This window comes from Salvelinus alpinus, chromosome 35 (assembly GCF_045679555.1).
Source record: "Salvelinus alpinus chromosome 35, SLU_Salpinus.1, whole genome shotgun sequence".
Lineage (NCBI taxonomy): Eukaryota > Metazoa > Chordata > Actinopteri > Salmoniformes > Salmonidae > Salvelinus > Salvelinus alpinus.
The window spans coordinates 21,613,353-21,634,359 of record NC_092120.1 but is presented as its reverse complement, the minus strand read 5'-3'; the positions used below and the strand labels follow the sequence as shown (position 1 = coordinate 21,634,359).

The 21,007-nt window shown below is 43.4% G+C and overlaps 1 protein-coding gene across 1 annotated transcript in view; it reads right to left on the bottom strand.

Moving 5' to 3' along the window:
• LOC139564056 (2-oxoisovalerate dehydrogenase subunit beta, mitochondrial-like) overlaps positions 1–9,838 on the bottom strand; it is a 99,485-nt gene extending 89,647 nt beyond the window's left edge. Inside the window, exon 1 of the mRNA XM_071383271.1 lies at positions 9,513–9,838. Within this exon, the coding sequence (XP_071239372.1) occupies positions 9,513–9,708 (196 nt within the window). The 5' untranslated portion in view covers positions 9,709–9,838. The remainder of the gene's footprint in view (positions 1–9,512) is intronic.
• Positions 9,839–21,007: the final 11,169 nt, after the last annotated feature.

The following is a 21,007-nucleotide window of genomic DNA, read 5'->3' as shown; positions in this document are numbered from 1 at the left end:
GTGTAACAGGGTTGGTTATGTTTCCACTTGCCTCTAAAGAAATGTGTATTTGATGTTCAAGCATTCTTATTGGTTAGTTCAACTCTGATGACAATAAGGGGTGTTGTGATTGGCCCCGCTTGCAGATAGGGGGAGATCGCGAACGTCAGGTCTTCCCAGTATGAAAATGTGATGCGAGGGGTAGGTCACGTTCTGAATACTGTTTTCTATTTTCTATTTTACAATGTGTACAAATTTGCTGTACGTTACTGATTTTATACATGTGTGGTTATATGGTACCTGTTAGGGATTGAGGGGCTTTCTGGGGTGTGCTTTGGCATATGATTGCTGTAAATAATTGTGTTAGCTAGCATACACCGATGTCATGGTCACATAAGCCACGGCTAACACAGTTGTCTTCATGCTACAGATTTTGCCATCGACAGCCATCATCACTGTTAAGTCCTGCACAACTAACGTGCTGTTTCCCATTTAACCACAGGTATTTACACATGTTATATTTTGTATTGTATTTTTGTATTTTGTTCACCCAGTATGAAAATGTCATGCGAGGGATTTTGCCATCGACAGCCATCATCACTGTTAAGTCCTGCACAACTAACGTGCTGTTTCCCATTTAACCACAGCAGAAATAAATGATGCTCAACTGGGACCACGGGCCGAAGTGATTTATTATTTTAAAACACAACGCATGGAGAGTACACTATACATCTGTTACACTGGTGCCGTGACTCGTCTTCTTGTCTTGCTGGACGTCACGTGGAGGGATCGGAGACCCGGCTTCAAGAAGTACTGTGGTTGCTGATACACGCCTAAGGCCTAGGTTTTGCATTCTGCGCAAGTGGAGTTCTCAGGGAGCTCCTGGTAGCATGAGTGAGTGGGGAATATAATATACTGTTTATTAGTTGTATGTGTTGATGTTATGATTATTTAGTGATGTAATTGTGCGGTTACGCTAGTGACCTTCGGAAGCCAATTAACGTGAGGGTGATGCCATTTTCTACCACACGGTGGCGACAACTATTAAGGCGTTTCTTGTTACTTTTCTGTGTTGATTCTTGGCCTTGTTAGACAACCACTACTGAACTTTTATTTTGAGTGCATTATGTTCAAGCTGATTTTATAGAAGTGTTCATATTGATTGTGATAATTTTCATTTTTATTTTTTTGGGGCACTTAATATTTACACAAAAAAAATATATATATATATTTTAAAAATGGAAAGTTTTGGGAGAGGTAGGGGAGTTTTCATGTTTAACCCTTCACTGCCAGTGGGTAGGGGGGCATCTATTTCTCCAGTTACTTCCACACCTCTGGCCAAGCCAACTACGCAGGCAAGTGTGCACCTTCCACATGATTTAGAGCTACCTCAACTCAGTGCATTTGAGCCAGTTTCACCTAATCCTAGGAAGGAGGATGTTTCTATGGATTTCCTGGCAGACATTGTTAAGCAGATAGGTTACTCAATAGGTGAAAATATTGCCTCTTGTTTGGAATCAAAGGCTATGGGAGATGGGGTGGGACAGAAGGTTGATTATGTTGGTGGTACCAAGGTTGGGGCCAGCTCTAGTCTAAATGTAGTGGTGAAAAATGATGTCAGGGAACCAGCGTGTTTCAGGGGGGATGGTTCAGAGGAATGCACAGTGCATGAATGGGAGGAGACTATGTTAGTGTACATGCAGAAGAAGGGCTATGGTGGGCAGGAGAGGTCAGATGAAGTTTTGGGTAAGCTGACAGGGCGGGCACGTGACGTGGTAAGAGTAAGCCTACGCAGTAACCCAGTTGACTTAAGCCAGGGCCCTAGACCGGTTTTTGACATTCTGAAGCATCACTTTAGCGACACAATCAACTCTGACATGCCCCTAGCTGATGTTTATTCTACGTTGCCAGTGGAAGGTGAGACTCCATTTGATTACTGGATCAGACTGAACAGAGCCATAGAGGTGGCAGAGGACTGTTTGAAGAGGCAGAACAAGGAGCTAGACAATCCATCACGTGTTCTGACTGTCATGTTCATCAAGCACTGTCCGAACCCAGAGCTGTCATTGATATTCATGTGCAAACCATTGCATGAGTGGACGGCTGCGGAGGTCCATGGCAGGCTGGAGGAGTACCAGAGGAAGTGTAAGGCTCCAAGTCCCTTGCGGCTGGCCCCACTGGTCACCACACTGACGCAGGAAGTAAGTAGGCCAGTGTCGGCTGTTGCAAACTGCCCGGACCCCTTGCAGCAGCCCACAAATGGCTCATCCGAGGCATTGGATCGTGTGATGGACATGCTTGAACGGGTCTTGGAGCAGAGGCCTCTGCAACCTGTAGGCGGCTATAATAACCGTTTCCAGAGGAAGCCCAGAAGGGAGAACCCGCCTTTGCAATGCAAAGTGTGTGGGGATGCGAATCACAGCACAATGGATCATTGTTATTCTAACCACCTATGCTTCCTCTGTTATCAGGCTGGGCACACACGTCGGGAATGTCCTCGCACTTCATCGGTAACTCCCGTCGCTCCATCAAACAGCAACACGACACAGCGGCAGGAAAACTAGCTGGCCCGCACTGGGTAGGGGGAAGTGCTGGGCCTTGGGAGGTGCCCCAATTCGATAGTGTTGTAGATTTGGAGTCAATATATTCAAGTGTTTGTGATGAAGTAAAGTCGAACGAAAAAGTCATTATGCAAAATACACAGAGAGTGCTCCACAACGATGAACTCTTCTATACTAGTGTGTTACTGGGGGATGTTATAGAGGTGAGCGCTATGATTGACAGCGGTTCTATGGCATGCACATTGAGCTCTACAGTGGTGCCACGCCTTGAGAAAGCAGGTGTGCTCAAGAGTGGCTCCCTCAGTCCGACTGAAGTGGTGTTGGTTGGCTGCGGGGGGTTGAAGACCAAGCCTGTAGGTGTGTGTGAATTGAATCTGTCTGTGTATGGCAGCAGTGTCTCTGTCCCTGTTCTAGTAGTGGATGGCCAACGTGATGAGCTCATCCTAGGCAGCAACGTGATAAAACACCTCATCAGGGAGCTGAAGACGACCAGTGACTTCTGGGAGAAGATGTCATCATCTGAACACAATGGAGATGACAAACTGTTCCGTCTGCTGGCTAATGTAGAGAGATGGAAAGGAACAGAAGTGCCGGAAAGAGTGGGCACGGTAAGGCTGAAGCGGGCGGTCACATTGGAGCCCATGCAGGAACATTTAGTCTGGGGACGGTTGTGTACGCCTCAAAATGTATCTGCGGGCAGTGCTGTCGTTATTGAGCCTACGAGGGCACGCTCAAGACCGAAAAACATTCTAGTGGGGAGAACAGTAGCGACATTGTGGAGCGATGGCTGGGTCCCTGTCAAAGTTATCAATCCCTCACCAAAGCCAGTAACAGTGAGACGCAATGCCAAGATAGCGGATGTTTTTCCTTGCATGGCATTAGAGGACTTTGACACTGACTACATAGATGGGCCCACTGTCGAACCGGTCCCCCTGGTGCAGCAGGTACACACAATGGATGCCAATCAAGACTTTGACAATGGTAGTGGAGATAGCTTGACCGTTGACAGTGCCGTAAAACCGCACAGAGTGACAAGTGAGGTGTTGCACGAGTTAGGGCTAGGTGACATTGACATTGAGTCCACTCAGTTGTCGCAACAGTGTAAGGCCCGGCTAGTTCAGCTAATAGCCCGCTACGAGTGTATCTTCTCCCGGAACAAACTAGATTGCGGGAAGGCTACTGGATATGTCCATCGCATCAGACTCAGTGACACTAAGCCTTTTAGGCTACCTTACCGTAGGCTCTCCCCTAACCATTATGACAAGCTCAGGCAGGCCTTGGATGAGATGGAAGAGCGAGAGATAATCAGGAAATCCAGCAGTGAGTATGCCTCCCCGCTCGTGCTGGTCTGGAAGAAGTCTGGCGATCTGAGACTGTGTACAGACTTCCGATGGCTCAATGCTCGCACCGTAAAGGATGCTCACCCTCTACCTCACCAAGCTGATGCTCTGGCGGCCCTGGGTGGCAATGCCTTCTTCTCTACAATGGATTTGACCTCAGGCTACTACAATGTGGAGGTGCATGAAGACGACAAGAAGTTTACAGCCTTCACTTCTCCTTTTGGGTTATATGAATATAACCGTCTTCCACAAGGACTGTGCAACAGCCCAGCTACATTCATGAGGATGATGTTGAGCATTTTTGGGGATCAAAATTTTTCTAGCCTTCTATGCTACCTGGACGATGTGCTGGTTTTTGCCCCGACTGAAGAACTTGGATTGCAACGCTTGGAGTCAGTTTTTGAGCGTCTCAAGGCCCATAATCTGAAATTGGCTCCAAAGAAATGCCATTTCATGAAGAGGTCAGTGCGGTTCTTGGGGCATGTCATCAGTGAAGGAGGTGTGGCCACAGACCCGGAAAAAGTGAAGGCTATTGCAGGGATGACAGAGAAGGATCTCATGGAGGATAACACGGACGTTCCCTCCCAGGGGAAGATTCGGTCCTTTCTCGGAATGATAGTCTATTACCAGCAGTTCATTGAGGGGTGCTCCACCATCGCTAAGCCGCTGCATGGGCTGACAACTGGGACGAAGGCACCACGCCATGGGAAAGGAAAGAGGAAAAGAAGAATACATAGGAAACTCACAGCAGCAGACTGGACTGGTGAGTGCAAACAGGCCTTTAGTCAGTTGAAACAAGCTCTCCTCGATCAGGTCATGCTAGCCCACCCTGATTTTAGTAGACCTTTCTTGCTGTCTGTAGACGCATCTAGTAATGGATTAGGTGCTGTCCTCTCCCAAGTGCCAGAGGATGGGTCTGCAGCCAGGCCCGTAGCATTCGCTAGCAAATCTCTTACTTATGCACAGTCAAAGTATCCTGCCCATAGGTTAGAGTTTTTTTGCTTTACGCTGGGCAGTCTGTGAGAAGTTTAGTCATTGGCTAAGGGGCAAGCCTTTTACTGTATGGACAGACAACAACCCATTAACATACATCCTGTCCAAGCCCAAATTGGACGCCTGTGAACAGAGATGGGTTGCTAAACTCGCTCCATTCGAGTTTGACATAAAGTACATCCCCGGTCCCAAAAATGTCATTGCTGATGCACTCAGTAGACAGCCATTTGTGCAGCCGAGCGCTCTCCACCGCATCACAAGGGTTCCATACAAGGCCTTGCTGGAAGAAGCTGCGGGAGTACATGCTGAGAAGGTGCAAGATGTGTTCCGCTGGTCGAACCACCCATTCGACCTCGAAAGCTGCTCACCGTCAATTGAGGCAGATGCCTGTGAAATTGTCATGGACTGCCAAACTACCTCCTATCCTTCTCCTGGTTCACTGTCAAAGGAAGCGGTGTCAGCAGTCCTGAGGTCGCAAGAGGAGGCTGGTCTACAGAACTGTGCGCTGCTACTGCCTCAGCTCACTCAGTCACTGGTGCCATCTGAGATGTCAGATGTGAGAGTGCTGTCCCGTGACGACCTGATATCAAAGCAGCGCCAGGATGATGCACTCGCCAGAGTTGTATTCTACGTGGACAGGGGCCGTAGACCTTCTAGGAGGGAACGTGGCCATGAACCAATCGAGGCTCTACGGATTCTGAAGACCTGGGAGAAGCTCACTCTGAAAATGGGTGTACTATATCGCGTTACCAAAAGTTTGCTGTCAAAGAGGAAGACGTACCAGTATGTAGTACCCACCTCAATGAGGGCGACAGTTTTGAAGGGTGTCCACGATGAAGCCGGTCATCAGGGGCAACAGCGGACGTTGTACTTGACGAGACAGAGGTTCTTCTGGCATGGTCTGGAGTCGGATGTGAGAGAGTATGTCAAGACCTGCAAGAGGTGTGTGTTCAGTAAGGCCCCCGAGCCAGAGGCCAGAGCTCCACTGGAGAACATCATCACGACTGAGCCCCTCGAGTTGGTGTGTGTGGACTTCTGGTCTGCTGAAGACTCCAACAACAAGTCCTTGGATGTTCTGGTCGTCACTGATCATTTTACTAAGATGGCCCATGCCTTCTTGTGTCCGAACCAATCAGCTAAAGCGGTGGCCCTTCAGCTGTGGAACAACATCTTCTGTGTGTATGGTTTTCCTCGTCGTATCCACTCCGACCAAGGGGCCAACTTTGAAAGTAAATTGATTGCTGAGTTGTTGAGCGCTGCAGGAGTCCAGAAGTCGCACACAACTCCCTACCATCCGATGGGGAACGGGGGAGTCGAAAGGTTCAATAGAACGCTGGGAAACATGATCAGGGCTTTACCTACGAGAGCGAAGCACAGGTGGCCCCAGAAGCTGAAGTCGTTGACCTTCGCCTACAACTGTACAGTCCATGAAACCACGGGCCACGCCCCTTTCCAGTTGATGTTTGGGAGAACCCCACGTCTGCCTGTCGACATGATGTTTGGTACGGTGCTACAAGACTCAAATGTTGTAGACTATGATGAGTACGTCAAGTCCCTGACGAGAGACCTGAGGGAGGCCATGGAGACTGTACAGTTGTCGGCAACCAAACAGCTGAAGAGGCATGCGGGCCTCTACAACAGGAAGATCAGAGGAGCTCCAGTGGAGGTCGGTGATCGGGTGCTGCTGGCGAATAAGGGTGAACGTGGAAAAAGGAAGCTGGCGGATCGCTGGGAGAACAACCTCTATATTGTTACGGAGAAGAATAGTGACATCCACATCTTCAAGATACAGAACATGTCGACTGGCCAGGAGAAAACGGTCCACCGTAATCTGATAATGCCTGTAAACTTTTTGCCTCTCCCTGACACTGCCTTAGAGACACCTAATACGGGAGACCGTGAGGATCCGAGTGAGGAGATGGAGGACTCATCCATGAATGATATACCAGAAATGGACATCGGTGAGAGGACTAGTGTGTGGGTATCAGAACAGACCTCGGAGGAAACACAGTCGGAGCCCTCTGAAAAAGAGACCCTAGATGTGCTGGAAGATGGGCCACTGGCGAGGGACCCTCAGAACTCACCACATTCTGAGGGTGCCACTGGTGGCACAAGCATGTCAGAGGTAACCTTTGGAGAAGAAATGTCCGAACCCTCTGAGGAAGAAAGGCATTCTGAAGATGCCGCTGGCTCCAGCAACAGTCACAGAACCCTTGACCTTGACTACCCATCGACTGTGGACAGTGACCCACCAATGGTGGTTGTAGTTGGACAGGTTAAACGTAATGATAACTCTGTTAGGACTGTCAGGTCAGGGGCTGGTCGAGTTAGGAAACGCCCAGTGAGACTCATTGAGACTATGCAGACACAGAGGGTTTTTCATACAGAATTCATTAGAGTACCTGTGTGGGTGTAGGATTAGAATCCAAGTCTATAGCCACATTTTTTTTTTTTTACTTTTAACTTTCAAGAGACCCTATAGAGGTAATGGGTCAGGGGTCATGTAGGCCAAGGTTTTTTTTTTTTCTGTCTGAGGTTCTTATTGTCACTGAGTGTACTGAACATGTAACAGGCATGTTTTCCTACGGGGTCTTTGAATTCCCCTAATTCTCTTTAGAGAATAGTCTTTGCACTGGAATATTTGGTGACATATGTATTGCAAGGTATTGCATACCTCATTTAGTTTCTTTGTAGTATGCAAGTGTAATTCAGCAGGGGAGAATGTAACAGGGTTGGTTATGTTTCCACTTGCCTCTAAAGAAATGTGTATTTGATGTTCAAGCATTCTTATTGGTTAGTTCAACTCTGATGACAATAAGGGGTGTTGTGATTGGCCCCGCTTGCAGATAGGGGGAGATCGCGAACGTCAGGTCTTCCCAGTATGAAAATGTGATGCGAGGGGTAGGTCACGTTCTGAATACTGTTTTCTATTTTCTATTTTACAATGTGTACAAATTTGCTGTACGTTACTGATTTTATACATGTGTGGTTATATGGTACCTGTTAGGGATTGAGGGGCTTTCTGGGATGTGCTTTGGCATATGATTGCTGTAAATAATTGTGTTAGCTAGCATACACCGATGTCATGGTCACATAAGCCACGGCTAACACAGTTGTCTTCATGCTACAGATTTTGCCATCGACAGCCATCATCACTGTTAAGTCCTGCACAACTAACGTGCTGTTTCCCATTTAACCACAGGTATTTACACATGTTATATTTTGTATTGTATTTTTGTATTTTGTTCACCCAGTATGAAAATGTCATGCGAGGGATTTTGCCATCGACAGCCATCATCACTGTTAAGTCCTGCACAACTAACGTGCTGTTTCCCATTTAACCACAGCAGAAATAAATGATGCTCAACTGGGACCACGGGCCGAAGTGATTTATTATTTTAAAACACAACGCATGGAGAGTACACTATACATCTGTTACACATGCACAAAGTAGATGTCCTAACCAACTTGCCAAATCTATAGTTTGTCAACAAGAAATGTGTGGTGTGGTTGAAAAACGAGTTTTAATGACTCCAACCTAAGTGTAAGTAAACTTCCGACTTCAACTGTATTTTATAGTCCAAAGATTGCACATTTGCTAGCAGGATGGAAGGAAATGGAGGTTTATTCAATCGCCTACGAATTCTCAGAAGGCAGCCCGCCTTCAAGACCCTTTTTTCTCCGCCACCTCTTCACACAAATCACGGGGATCTGGGCCTGTTCCTGAGAAAGCAGTATATCGTTCACGTCGGCCTCGTCAGACTCGTTATAGACAAAAAAAGGATTCTGCAAGTCCGTGGTGAGTAATCGCAGTCCTGATTTCCAGAAGTTATTTTTCGGTCATAGAGACGGTAGCAGCAACAATATGTACAAAATACGTTTTTAAAAATAAGTTACAAACAACGCAAATAATTGAACAAAAAAAAATCAGTTGGGGCCACTTGAAACATCTTCCTTCTTCTCCAGCGCCATCTTACAATTACGGAGAAGGCTGGACATAAGGAACACCCTTCAGGTGTCCCTGTCTCCCATCACCCCTAGATGGGACGGTCTTGTTGCCGCGAAACAAGCTCAGGGCTCCCACTGATTCAGCAACATGGTGAGTTGTAATGTTTTTATTATATGGTCATTAGAGAAAAATATGCACATTATGTTTTTATAATATCATCACATTAGACCTATTAAACTAAAATGTTATGAAAAAGTGGCTATACTAAACGTATAGGCCTAATTGATATTCCTGTTGTGTCGTGACCCCCCCCCCAAAAAAAAAAATATATAGTCTATATGAGACCTGTCCATGGTGCAAAGAAGGTTGGGGACCGCTGCCCTAGAAAGACTCATGTGACAGCCGTCTACATCTGCCAAACAAAAGTCTGGGCATGCAACACAGCCAACAACAGAATAAAAAAAGCTAAGCATGACAAAAAAAATACAAATAGAAAAATTAAAAACAGAAAAAGCAAAGCATGAATGCAGCTGGAATAACGTTAACTAGCTAGCTAATTTTTTCATGTTAGTTAGAAAGCTAAAATGTACAGATCACGAATTGAAGATATTTTCAAATGATCTTTACCTTTTCAGCAAAGATTGTTGTCAGTATGACAAATTATTTGAGAATGCAAGGGCATTCACTTACCATACTCTGTGGGGACAGGGTCAGGGTGGTAGGTGAAGTGCGCAGCATTCCTTCTTTGTGTTTTTGTTTGGGATGAGCAATTCGGGGATAACCTCAGCAGAGTGATCCCAAACAAGCTCTGATCACCGATATGTACATTCGCGATGGAGGCTTTCGAGCCTGCACCTCTGAGCAGAAACCGTGCAGCAGCCGCCATTGCTGTTGTGAGTATTCTGAACAGGAAGAAGAGAATGATGACAGATTCCCTTTTTAGTCGAAAGGGGCTGTGATTGGTTGAAACAGTGGGTGGTGTCAGTGGATTTCAGCCTCTTGTCCAATCGCCCTACATCGACCCTGAATACTTGAGGGAGTTATTTTACGCTGGCCCGCGTTGACGTGTCCGTCACGTCGTCTGGCGAATGCGAGAAGGGAGTTGCGCCCTTCTCAAATCGAACAGTAATCTGCGCCGCTCGGTCATATTATCATCAAGACAGCATGGCATCGTCCAGAAAAGTACAGCATATCTTTTCCATAAAATAAATGTTTTATATGTGTTTTATTGGGAAGGCAGATAAAGTATTTTTTAACAAAATCAATCACTTTTACATGGGAAAACACAGAATCCTACTCATTACTACACGTGCTTATTACATCACTTTTATTTTGAGCCGACTTCGCCGTCGGACAGAGCGGGCACCCGACTCAAATGCGGGAGGCAGCAATCAACTTTCAGCCGGTGCAAAACACGCCTACACGGGCGCCTGAGCGAGATTAATCGAACTCCCGCCTTGACTTTTGTCATGTTCGACATTGCAGCCCACTATAAAATCGAGTCGAGACTTACTGATCTACAAATGACCTTGCATCCTAAATAAATACTCAATATTATTTGTAGGTCAGTCAGTCACAATTTACCCATGATACATCACGGTTTTGACGCAGGTAAAGAAGTTGTGCCAAAGATTATAGATGTACTGACAATATAATCTCTCTCCCTAACACTGGTTAATCGTTGTCCACAAAGCGGCACGGCGGGCTGTCTAGCCCCCGCCCATCCTTTCTTTGGATTGGTGAATACATCTCATTATTGTAAATCTATTTTTGAATATTCGATGAGGGTTGTTGACGTCAACCACCTGTATCAATGGAGGGAGATGCTACACTATCTGCATCATTCAGTGAATATGCATAACCATCTCGAGACAACTCCCTTATAGTGTTTTTCTCTCAAAGTTGCTGTCACCTGTACTACTTATATAAGAACTTAAGCATTACGAAACGCATATTTGATCAAAAAACCTCACGTAGCAAATAAACCATAAAAATGTTTATGGACCAAATTCGACACTCTCTAATTGACCTTCATACAAAAACCTTTGCTTGTTCGGTGAAGGGAGACAGCTTTTCCTCCGAGTTGGGCCTCTCCCTCTTTCTGGTTGTGCTAAACATGAAAAAACAAATGACTTTTTATTGTGGGATGATGAAACTGTGTTGTCACTAGTTACCACAGCCACAAAGTCATACATCGCGCCCATTCATACAATTGATCTACTTAAAATTTGATTTTAAACCAATGGCATCAGCAGAAATCCATTGTCGAAGGGCGGGCAAAAATCTAGGAGGTCCAAAATGTGGGCACTCAAACCATCATTAAATTATAATACAAGCCTACCCTATAGTAATCGTTCACAATCCACCGAACGTGATTTGGCATTATAGACCAAATAATCTTGTAGTCCTATGTAAATCCATGACTCTTGCATTTAACATGCTACTAGACCTGCACATAAACTATAGGCAGGGCCTAATAAAGACTTAATTTAACTGTAAAAACAAATGACCTTTTAATTTGGCATGAACACAGTCATGATCTTTTCATCTGATTGTCAAACAAATCACTTCAAAAAGTAGGCTACCTGTGCATGTTCACCACTCCATGGACAGGGAGAGTTTGTGCAGCCATGTAGAAATAAATGGTTTAAAGCATGACAGAGAGGTGGGGGTGTTGGTTTAATTTGGAAGAGTTTATTTTAACATTTACCACGGTTAAACATATGTCGTGGAAATACTTACACAGGGACACTCAAAGTCAAACTTAAATTAATCATCCTTTATTTGTCAGCGCGCTGGAGAGGTTACAACCAACTCAATGCACCATAGTACACATGTCAATCAGGAGCTGTGCCTGGGCAGTCCCAGCAGTTGTCTTATATACAGCTATACACAGACAAGTTATATTTGCATGATTTAGCATAATTCATGAATCATTACCATTGTTTCATTCATGTGAAAGACCAATACTGGTTCATAACATGTGACAGACCAATACCTCAGGCTTCTCTCTAAGCTGAGACCTTGAAACTGAGCTATCTTTTGTTCATTCTCAAAACAAGGGCTTACTGCCAAATTGCAGCCTCTGATAGTGAGGATTTGTTCAGTCAGCCACTTGCATGAACAGAACATGAATACAGCACAGAAATTAGTTATAAGAAAAGCACAAACATTAAAATTCCATTATACATATTTACCACTGGATTTTAAACAAATAGGTGTCACAATTCGTGTTTATAGGTGGCAGGGAAGTCAGGCGCGGGAGAATTAAACTTGGGAAAATGGAGTAATTTAATAAAACAAAACTCCAAAACCATAAATACAAATGAAACAAATTGGGCACGAGGACCCGTCGCGCACCAAATACAAACACGAAACTGAACATAAAACAATCTCTGACAAAGACATGATGGGAAACAGAGGGTTAAATACACAACAGGTAATGAATGGTATTGAAACCAGGTGTGTAGGCAGACAAGACAAAACCAATGGAAAATGAAAAATGGATCAATGATGGCTAGAAGACCGGTGACGTCGACCGCCGAGCACCACCCGAACAAGGAGAGGCATCGACTTCGGCAGAAGTCGTGACAATAGGAGAATTCTCATTATTTAGAGACACCCCCACACACACATAAACTACTCTGCCATTTTAAAGTTATTTGCCCCATCCTTGGCTTTTCCTAAATACGTCTATCTAACACACTATCATTGTTAGAATATTCATATCTCAAACACAATTTTTGTTATAAGCCGTTTTAAGGGGACATGTCATTCTTCCCCCCTGCCTGTCAGGCCTGTGCAGCTGATGATGGCCCATCGTAACTACATCTAAACTACATCGAAAACTAATTTCAAACATATATTACCTATGCATGTTATTATCTATGCATAGTCACTTTAAAAACTCGACCTACATGTACATATTACCTCAATTACCTTGACACCGGTGCACACGCACATTGGCTCTGTACCGGTACCCCCTGTTTATAGCCCCGCTATTGTTATTTACTGCTGGTCTTTAATTATTTGTTATTCTTATCTCTTACTTTTTTAAATTTATTTTCTTAAAACTACATGGTTGGTTAAGGGCTTGTAAGTAAGCATTTCACTGTAAGGCTGTTGTATTCGGAGCATTTGATTTGATTTAGATTTAATAGAGTTTGCCTAAAGACAAGATAACATTGACAATAGTCTGATGGGTGAGAATAGTATCAATTGTTTATATTGTATATGAAGAGATTAACAACACAGCTTGGAATTGACACAGAGGCAGGGAAATGAAACCGAGTGCCATAAAGTGACTTTTGAAAATTCTCCTACACAAGCACTACCATCAGAAAGTTCACACCCTTTGACTTTTTCACATTTTGTTGCATTACAGCCCGAATTTAAAATTGATTCAATTGAGATTTTGTGTTACTGGCCTACACAATATCCCACCATGTTAAAGTTGAAATATGTTTTTAGAACGTTTTACAAATGAATAAAAAATATAAAGCTGAAATGTCTTGAGTCAATAACTATTCAACCCCTTTGTTATGGCAAGCCTAAATAAGTTCAGGAGTAAAAACGTGCTTAACAAGTCACATAATTAGTTGCATGGACTCATTCTGTGTGCAATAATAGTCTCTGCACTCCACACATACAGATAATTGTAAGGTCCCTTAGTCGAGCAGTGAATTTCAAACACAGAGTTAACCTCAAAGACCAGGGAGGTTTTCCAATGCCTCGCAAAGAAGGGCACCTACTGGTAGAAGGTAGAAATAAAAAAGCAGACATTGTATATCCCTTTCAGCATTGTGAAGTTATTAATTACACTTTGGATGGTTTATCAATACACCCAGTCACTACAAAGATACAGTCATCATTCCTAACTCCGTTGCTGGAGAGAAAGGAAACAGCCCCGGGATTTCACCTTGAGGCCAATTGTGACTTTAAAACAGTTACAGAGTTTAATGGTTGTGATAGGAGGAAACAGAGGATGGATCAACAACATTGTAGTTACTCACAATACTAATCTAAATTACAGTGAAAAGAAGGAAGCCTGTGGAGAATAATAATATTTCAAAACATGCATCCTGTTTGACATAAGGCACGAAAGTAAAACTGCCAAAAAACTAGCAAAGAAATTCACTTTATGTCCTGAATACAAAGTGTTAAGTTTGGGGCAAATCCAACACAACACTTCACCGAGTACCACTCTTCATATTTTCTATCATGGTTGTGGCTGCATCATGTTATGGGTATGCTTGTCATTGGCATAGACTAAGGAGTTTTTCAGGATAAAAAATAAACATAAAGGAGCTAAGCATAGGCCAAATCCCAGAGTAAAACCTAGTTCAGTCTGCTTTTCCAGATTAATTCACCTTTCAGCAGGACAATAACCTTAAACAGAAGGCCAAATCTAGACTGGAGTTATTTACCAGGGACACAGTGAATGTTCCTGAGTGGCAGAGTTAGTTTTGACTTATTAAAAATCTTTGTCAATACCTGAGAATGGTTGGCTAGCAATAATCAACAACCAATATAACAGAGCTTGAAGAATTTTGAAAATAATAATTGGCAGATGTTGCTCAATCCAGGTGTGGTAAATTCTTAGAGACTTACTCAGAAAGACTCACAGCTGTAATCACTGCCAAAGATGCTTCTACAAAGTATTGACTCAGGGTTTGTGAATACTTATGTAAATAAGATGTTCAAATCAAATCAACTTGTATTTGTCACATGCGCAGAACACAACAGGTGTAGACCTTACCGTGTAATGCTTACATAACCAACAATTCAGTTCAGGAAATATAGTTCAGAAAATATTTCCTAAATAAACTAAAATAATAATATATATATATTTTTAAAGTAACTCAAGAAAATGACATAACAATAAAGAGGCTATATACAGGGGGTACCGGTACCGAGTCAATGTGCAGGGGTACAGGTTAGTCGAAGTAATTTGTAAAGTGACCATGCATTCAATCTTAGTCCTCTATTGACGCTTTGCCTGTTTGATGGTTCGTCTGAGGGCATAGCGGGATTTCTTATACCTTTCCAGATTGGTTTCCCGCTCCTTGAAAGCGGCAGCTCTAGCCTTCAGCTCGATGCGGATGTTGCCTGTAATCCATGGCTTCTGGTTGGGATATGTACAGTACCAGTCAAAAGTTTGGACACACCGACTCATTCCAGGGGTTATCTTCATTTTTTACAATTTTCCATATGTGTTATTTCATAGTTTTGATGTCTTCACTATTGTTCTACAATGTAGAAAATAGTTAAAAAAAATGGAAAAAAAATGAAGAAAATATAAAAATAAAGAAAAACCCTGAAATGAGTAGGTGCATCCAAACTTTTGACTGGTACTGTCGCACTTTTGACTGGTACTGTCTTTGGAGACTGTTTAGTACCAAAATAAGAATTGAAATACAGTACATGTAAAAAAATATATATATAATGTTTCCTGATCTTTCTTTTTACACTTCAGAACAAACTTTCTTTCGATTTTTTTCTTGGGGGGGGGGGGACTATCTGTTGTTCTGTGTAGTGAATCTGTTATTCAATGTGTTTATATGGGCTAATAGCAGTAAGACCACAACACGTTTTTCATATAGTTTAGTAAAACCCCTCCCCCGGCTTAGACGGGGCTTAGACTCTTACGGGTTTAAAAATAATGCAATTGCATTTGGATCTGGGCAGAAAACATCACAATTAAAGAAGATATCAGAATTGGAAACGTTGTTAACAACGTCACAGCATTCTCAACAAACAGTCTCGGTAGCGACTAATCTCTCCAAAGTCAAAACAGGGGGCAAGACAGAACTAAATGTATTGATAGGACGGAGAGCAGAATTTGCCATCCATCGAGTTTGTCACACCCTGATTTGTTTCCCCTGTCTTGTGCTTGTCTCCACCACCCTCCAGGTGTTGCTCATGTTCCCCATCATCCCCTGTAACATTTATACCTGTGTTTTCTGTTTGTCTGTTGCCAGTTTGGCCTACCAGCGTGATTTCCCGTACTCCTGTTTCTCTCTAGCGCTTGTTTTTCTAGGTTTTCCGGTTTTGACCACTCTGCCTGCCCTGACCCCGAGTCTGCCTGCCGTTCTGTACCTTTCTGACTCTGCCCTGGATTACCGACCCCTGTCTACCCTTGACCTGTCGTCAGCCTGCCCCCTGTTTTGTTAATAAACATCTGTGATTTGAACTGTCTGCATCTGGGTCTTATCCTGAGGTCTGATAGTACGTACTGCCACGACTAACCCAGCAGACTCAGACTAGCTCCACAACGCCGTCTTCTCCCAAGGAACCACCATTGGAAGACACAAGGAGTTACTTCAAGGTCTTATGGAAGGATTACAGACCTTGGCGGAACGCCATGACCGCGCCTTCCATACATTGCTGGAGCAATTCCGCGGATTGTTTGTTAGGCAGCCCGCCACTACAGTAACCCACTACAGTAGTCAGTTACCCCGCTACCAGTGGCACCTCTCCCAAATCTACCCCGGCTTCCCGAGAACCCCGCTTACCTCCTCCGGAGCGCTACGCTGGAGATCCAGGATCCTGCTGGGCGTTTCTCTCCCAGTGTTCTCTCATCTTTGAGCTGCAGCCCTCTTCATTTCCCTCGGATTGCTCGAGGATAGCGTACTTGATAACGCTGATGTCTGGGCTCCTGCATGGGCTACGGCAGTGTGGGAGCAGCAATCCACCATTTGCCTCAGTCTGTAGGAATTTGTGGCGGAAGGTACGTAAAGTGTTTGATTCTCTGTTGTCCAGGAGAGAGGCAGCTCGTAAGCTGCTCCAACTAGGTCAGGACTCCCGTAGTGTGGCAGACTATACAGTGGATTTTCTCACATTGGCAGCTGAGAGTGCTGTAAATGTAATATTTCTGTTTTTTATTTTATAAGTTTGCAAAAATTTCTAAAAAACTGTTTTTGCTTTGTCATTATGGAGTATTGTGTGTAAATTGATGAGGGAAAAAAATATTTAATACATTTTAGAAAAAGGCTGTAAGGAAAAAAAGGCCGTAAGGAAAAAAATACATGCATTCAGAATGGTCTGAATACATTCTGAATGCACTGTTCATTAGACTGCTAGCATGTTGACTTTCAAAAGACACATCATTGGCCCGAAAGGTGAGTCCAACGAAGCCAGGCTTTTCTAGTGTTAATCACTGGCACGGCGACCAATCAAAGTAGATCAGCTTTGTATTAGGTTACACGCTGCATATTAAAACACCCTAAAAGTACATTTAGAGAATAGTCTAACAGTATGCTAATACACACAATAAGGTACGAGGGGTTGTGGTATAGGGCCAATATACCACGGCTAAGGGCTGTTCTTGGCACAGCGCAACATGGAGTACCTGGATACTTAGCCGTGGTATATTGGCCACATAACACGAAGCCCTGAGATGCCTTATTGCATCTCAGGGCTTACCAACCTAATTGGTTGGTAAGCCTTATTGCTATTATAATTTGCTGTTATAATCCCGCTACCAACCTAATTAGAGCAGTAAAAATAAATGCTTTGTCATACCCGTGGTATACGGTCTGAAATACCACAGCTGTCAGCCAATCAGCATTCAGGGCTCAAATCACCCAGTTTATAATAATAATAGGCCATAGCCTATATAGACTAGAACAGTGGTCACCAATGTTAGGATTTATGTTTATGCACTATAGGCTGTTTAGCATATTGGTTGAAGAGGAATATTGTTTTGTTACACACACACACAAACAATACAGAGGGGGGTGTGTGTGTAGGTGTAAGGACTGACCAACACAGGCCATAAAAGCTGTGGACAGTCTGGAGAAGGGAGGGGTGCATCTCTCTAGACCATATATGTCAGAGTCAAGGCCCGCGGGCCACATCCGGCCCGCGAGAAGGTTTTTTACGGCCCCTGGGATGATCTTGATTTATTATTAGAACCGGCCCGCAGACCGCAGCAAGCCGGCAGCCCGCAGATCTTTTACACGCACCAATACTACATTTCCCACAATGCAACGGTGACGCACCGAGCAGTAGGCTGCTGTGTAAATGAGATGGAGCTGCCTTGGGAAAAACTCGTGGGTTTGACAACCGACGGAGCACCTGCGATGTGTGGACACAGGAGCGGACTGGTGGCGAAGATACGGGAAAAGATGCAAGAGGAAAACGCGACAGGTGAGCTGACAGCTTATCATTGTATCATACACCAGGAAGCGTTGTGCGGTAAAGCCTTGAAAATGGAGCATGTAATGAGCATCATCACGCGCACAGTTAACTTTATCAGAGCCAAAGGTTTGAATCACCGCCAGTTCAAGGCATTTCTGACGGAGTTAGAAACGGAGCATGGTGATTTGCCTTATCACACAGAGGTGCGATGGCTAAGCCAGGGAAAGGTGCTTCAAAGATGTTTCGAGCTTCGTGAGGAGATTTGTCTGTTCTTGGACAGCAAAGGGAAAGACACAACACAACTCCGAGACGAAATGTTTCTGTGTGAAATGGCTTTTCTGTGTGACATTACGAGTCATCTGAATGCAATGAACTTGCAGCTGCAGGGTCGGGATCATGTCATCTCTGATATGTACAGTACAGTGAAGGCATTTAAAACCAAACTGACTCTGTGGGAGACGCAGATGCGGAAAGAAAATTTGAGCCACTTTCCCAGCTGCCAGACCATGAAAGAGAAGCTCTCTACCAGTGCGTTCCCGAGCGCACAGTTGGCTGATAAAATAGGTATGCTTGCCGCTGACTTTCGACGCCGATTTGCTGACTTTGAAGCACAAAAAAGCAGGTTGGAACTGCTCGGTAACCCATTTGCTGTTGACGTGGAAAGCTCACCACCAAACCTCCAAATGGAGTTGATTGACCTCCAATGCAATGATGCACTGAGGGCAAAATATGCGGCAGTGGGTGCTGCGGAGTTCGCCCGTTTCCTCCCCGACACAATGCCCCAGCTGCGCATCCAGGCTGCTCAAACGTTGTCTATGTTTGGCAGCACATACCTGTGTGAACAACTGTTTTCTTTGATGAACCTGAACAAAACATCACACAGAAGTCGACTTACTGCTGAACACCTCCACTCAATTCTGAGGATTTCCTCAGCTCAGAGCCTTACCCCGAACATTGATGAACTTGTGGAAAAGATGGGACACCACCAAGTATCACCCTCAACCTCAAACAAGTGAACATTACTGTGCAATCACATATTTAGAGTTTTTACTCAGTTCAAGTTTAAAAGTTAAAGTTTAATATTTGTTTTCACTGCATGTTACTTCTCCTTAAACAAAGTGTTGTTTTTGATTAATAGATTTTTGCACTTTATTTTATTGTATTTCAATCCAATTATATTTTTAAAATATTTCAGTTGAGTGGATGATAGAAAATTGCTATTATTGTTTTTTTCTTTGAAGTAAATTTAGCCCACTTTTGCTAAAATAGAAAATATAGGCTACTGATGGTGCCTTGAATACCGGTTTCTTTCATTTAATGTTCATGTTATGGGGATTTTTATATAAAGGAAATTTGTCTTTTGTGTCTGTTGAAAATTAAAGATTACTGACAGAGCCATAAGAAAATATTGCTTTATTTATCTGATCATATTGGAATATATTTGTTAGGTTTTCAGTAGGTTCAATTAGGTTCACTAGACTATATGCGTCATTTAAAAAAATTTCAATGAACATTCGAACAGTCCGGCCCTCGGCTTGTAGCTAAATTTTTTATTTGGCCCTCCGTCCATTTGACTTTGACACCCCTGCTCTAGACCAACCAGGAGTTTAGAATACTGGACAATACCATATTAGGAACTGTTTCAGTGTAGAATTGACAGACACAAGACGGATCTAATCTACTCAGCAACCAGATGTGGACAAAAGAGACGCAAAGCAAAGGCGGGGCAAAGTCTAAACCACGCCCCGCCTCTACTGTGATAGGCCAACAGACGCGTTGAAACTACGTCATCACGGTATAAGAACAGCTGTTTACGTACTTTTTGCCAGTTCCCTGTTAACCCTGCGCGGTGATACAGCGAACCCGTATATACGAAAATTGCATTTGCCATCCATTGTTTGCGGTAATTAAACATAATTAAAGAAAGTTAGCAGACCTTGCTTTTTATTTATCCTGATACCGGATGTGTTACACGCAGCGTTCACACCAACCTTTTTTTAGTCGAGATCACTTTATGAGTCAAAATGCAAGCCGAGTGCAATTCTCTGCTGGGCGCAAGATATCTAGTGCACCTACGATGTAGTGTGATATCAATTAAATGATCAATAGCCTATAGGGTCTAACTTTATAGTGCAAAAGCACAGGGCATATTTAGATTTCCAATTAAATTAAATTTCTACACAATATGAGCTATTTACACTGACTGGAAATATTGTTTCATGCATTTGCCTATTTTCATTTATAATAAGAGGTCATATTTTCTTAATGTAGGCCTTCCACTTAATATAACGTAGAGTTCCTTATATTTCAAAACTTGACTCTAACTAGACAATATGAAAACACTGGCAATAGGACAGTTGTTGTAGCCTATTACCTGTCAGGCACATCAGAGCATAAACTGAACTTTTTATTATTTTTATTTCACTGGACTGATGGTCATTTCTCAGCCGAGGGAGAGAGTGCGAATCGAAGTGAAGAGTGTTTCATGATTTCTAAAAGTGCTGAATAAAAACAGCATTGTAGTGCTGATCATTGTCTCTGAATGTACTGAAACAGAAAAAAATTGAAGTGAGCTTTATTTGCCCACTTGTTTTTGCTAGTTTTGTGAGTCTAGCTAGCTAACGTGGAGTAGCCTACACAGCATTAGCTACTGTTCACTGCACATGGTATCAGTGCGAAGTGACAGAACCCGGCCATTATTATAAAAAAATAAGCTGATCGTTTTTGAAATGTTATATTTTCCCTGTAAATAAAGCAACATTCTAATTCATTATAGGCCTAAATGAAATAAAATCTGGTACTATATACTAAATCTATGTAAGATGTCCTTAAAATGTATCAAGTGTCCTGAAAGGCATCTGCCCAAATGTATTATTGTCAATATATACCATATCCCTTTCCCACCCCCTCCTTGCTATGAATTTTACCAGACTGTAAATGCATGTTTAGGCCAGTGCTTGATTTGGCCTGAAATAGGTGCCAGTACTCATTTATATTTAGGTGCAGGAACTCAATACTTTTGAGATTATATAATATAAGAGGTG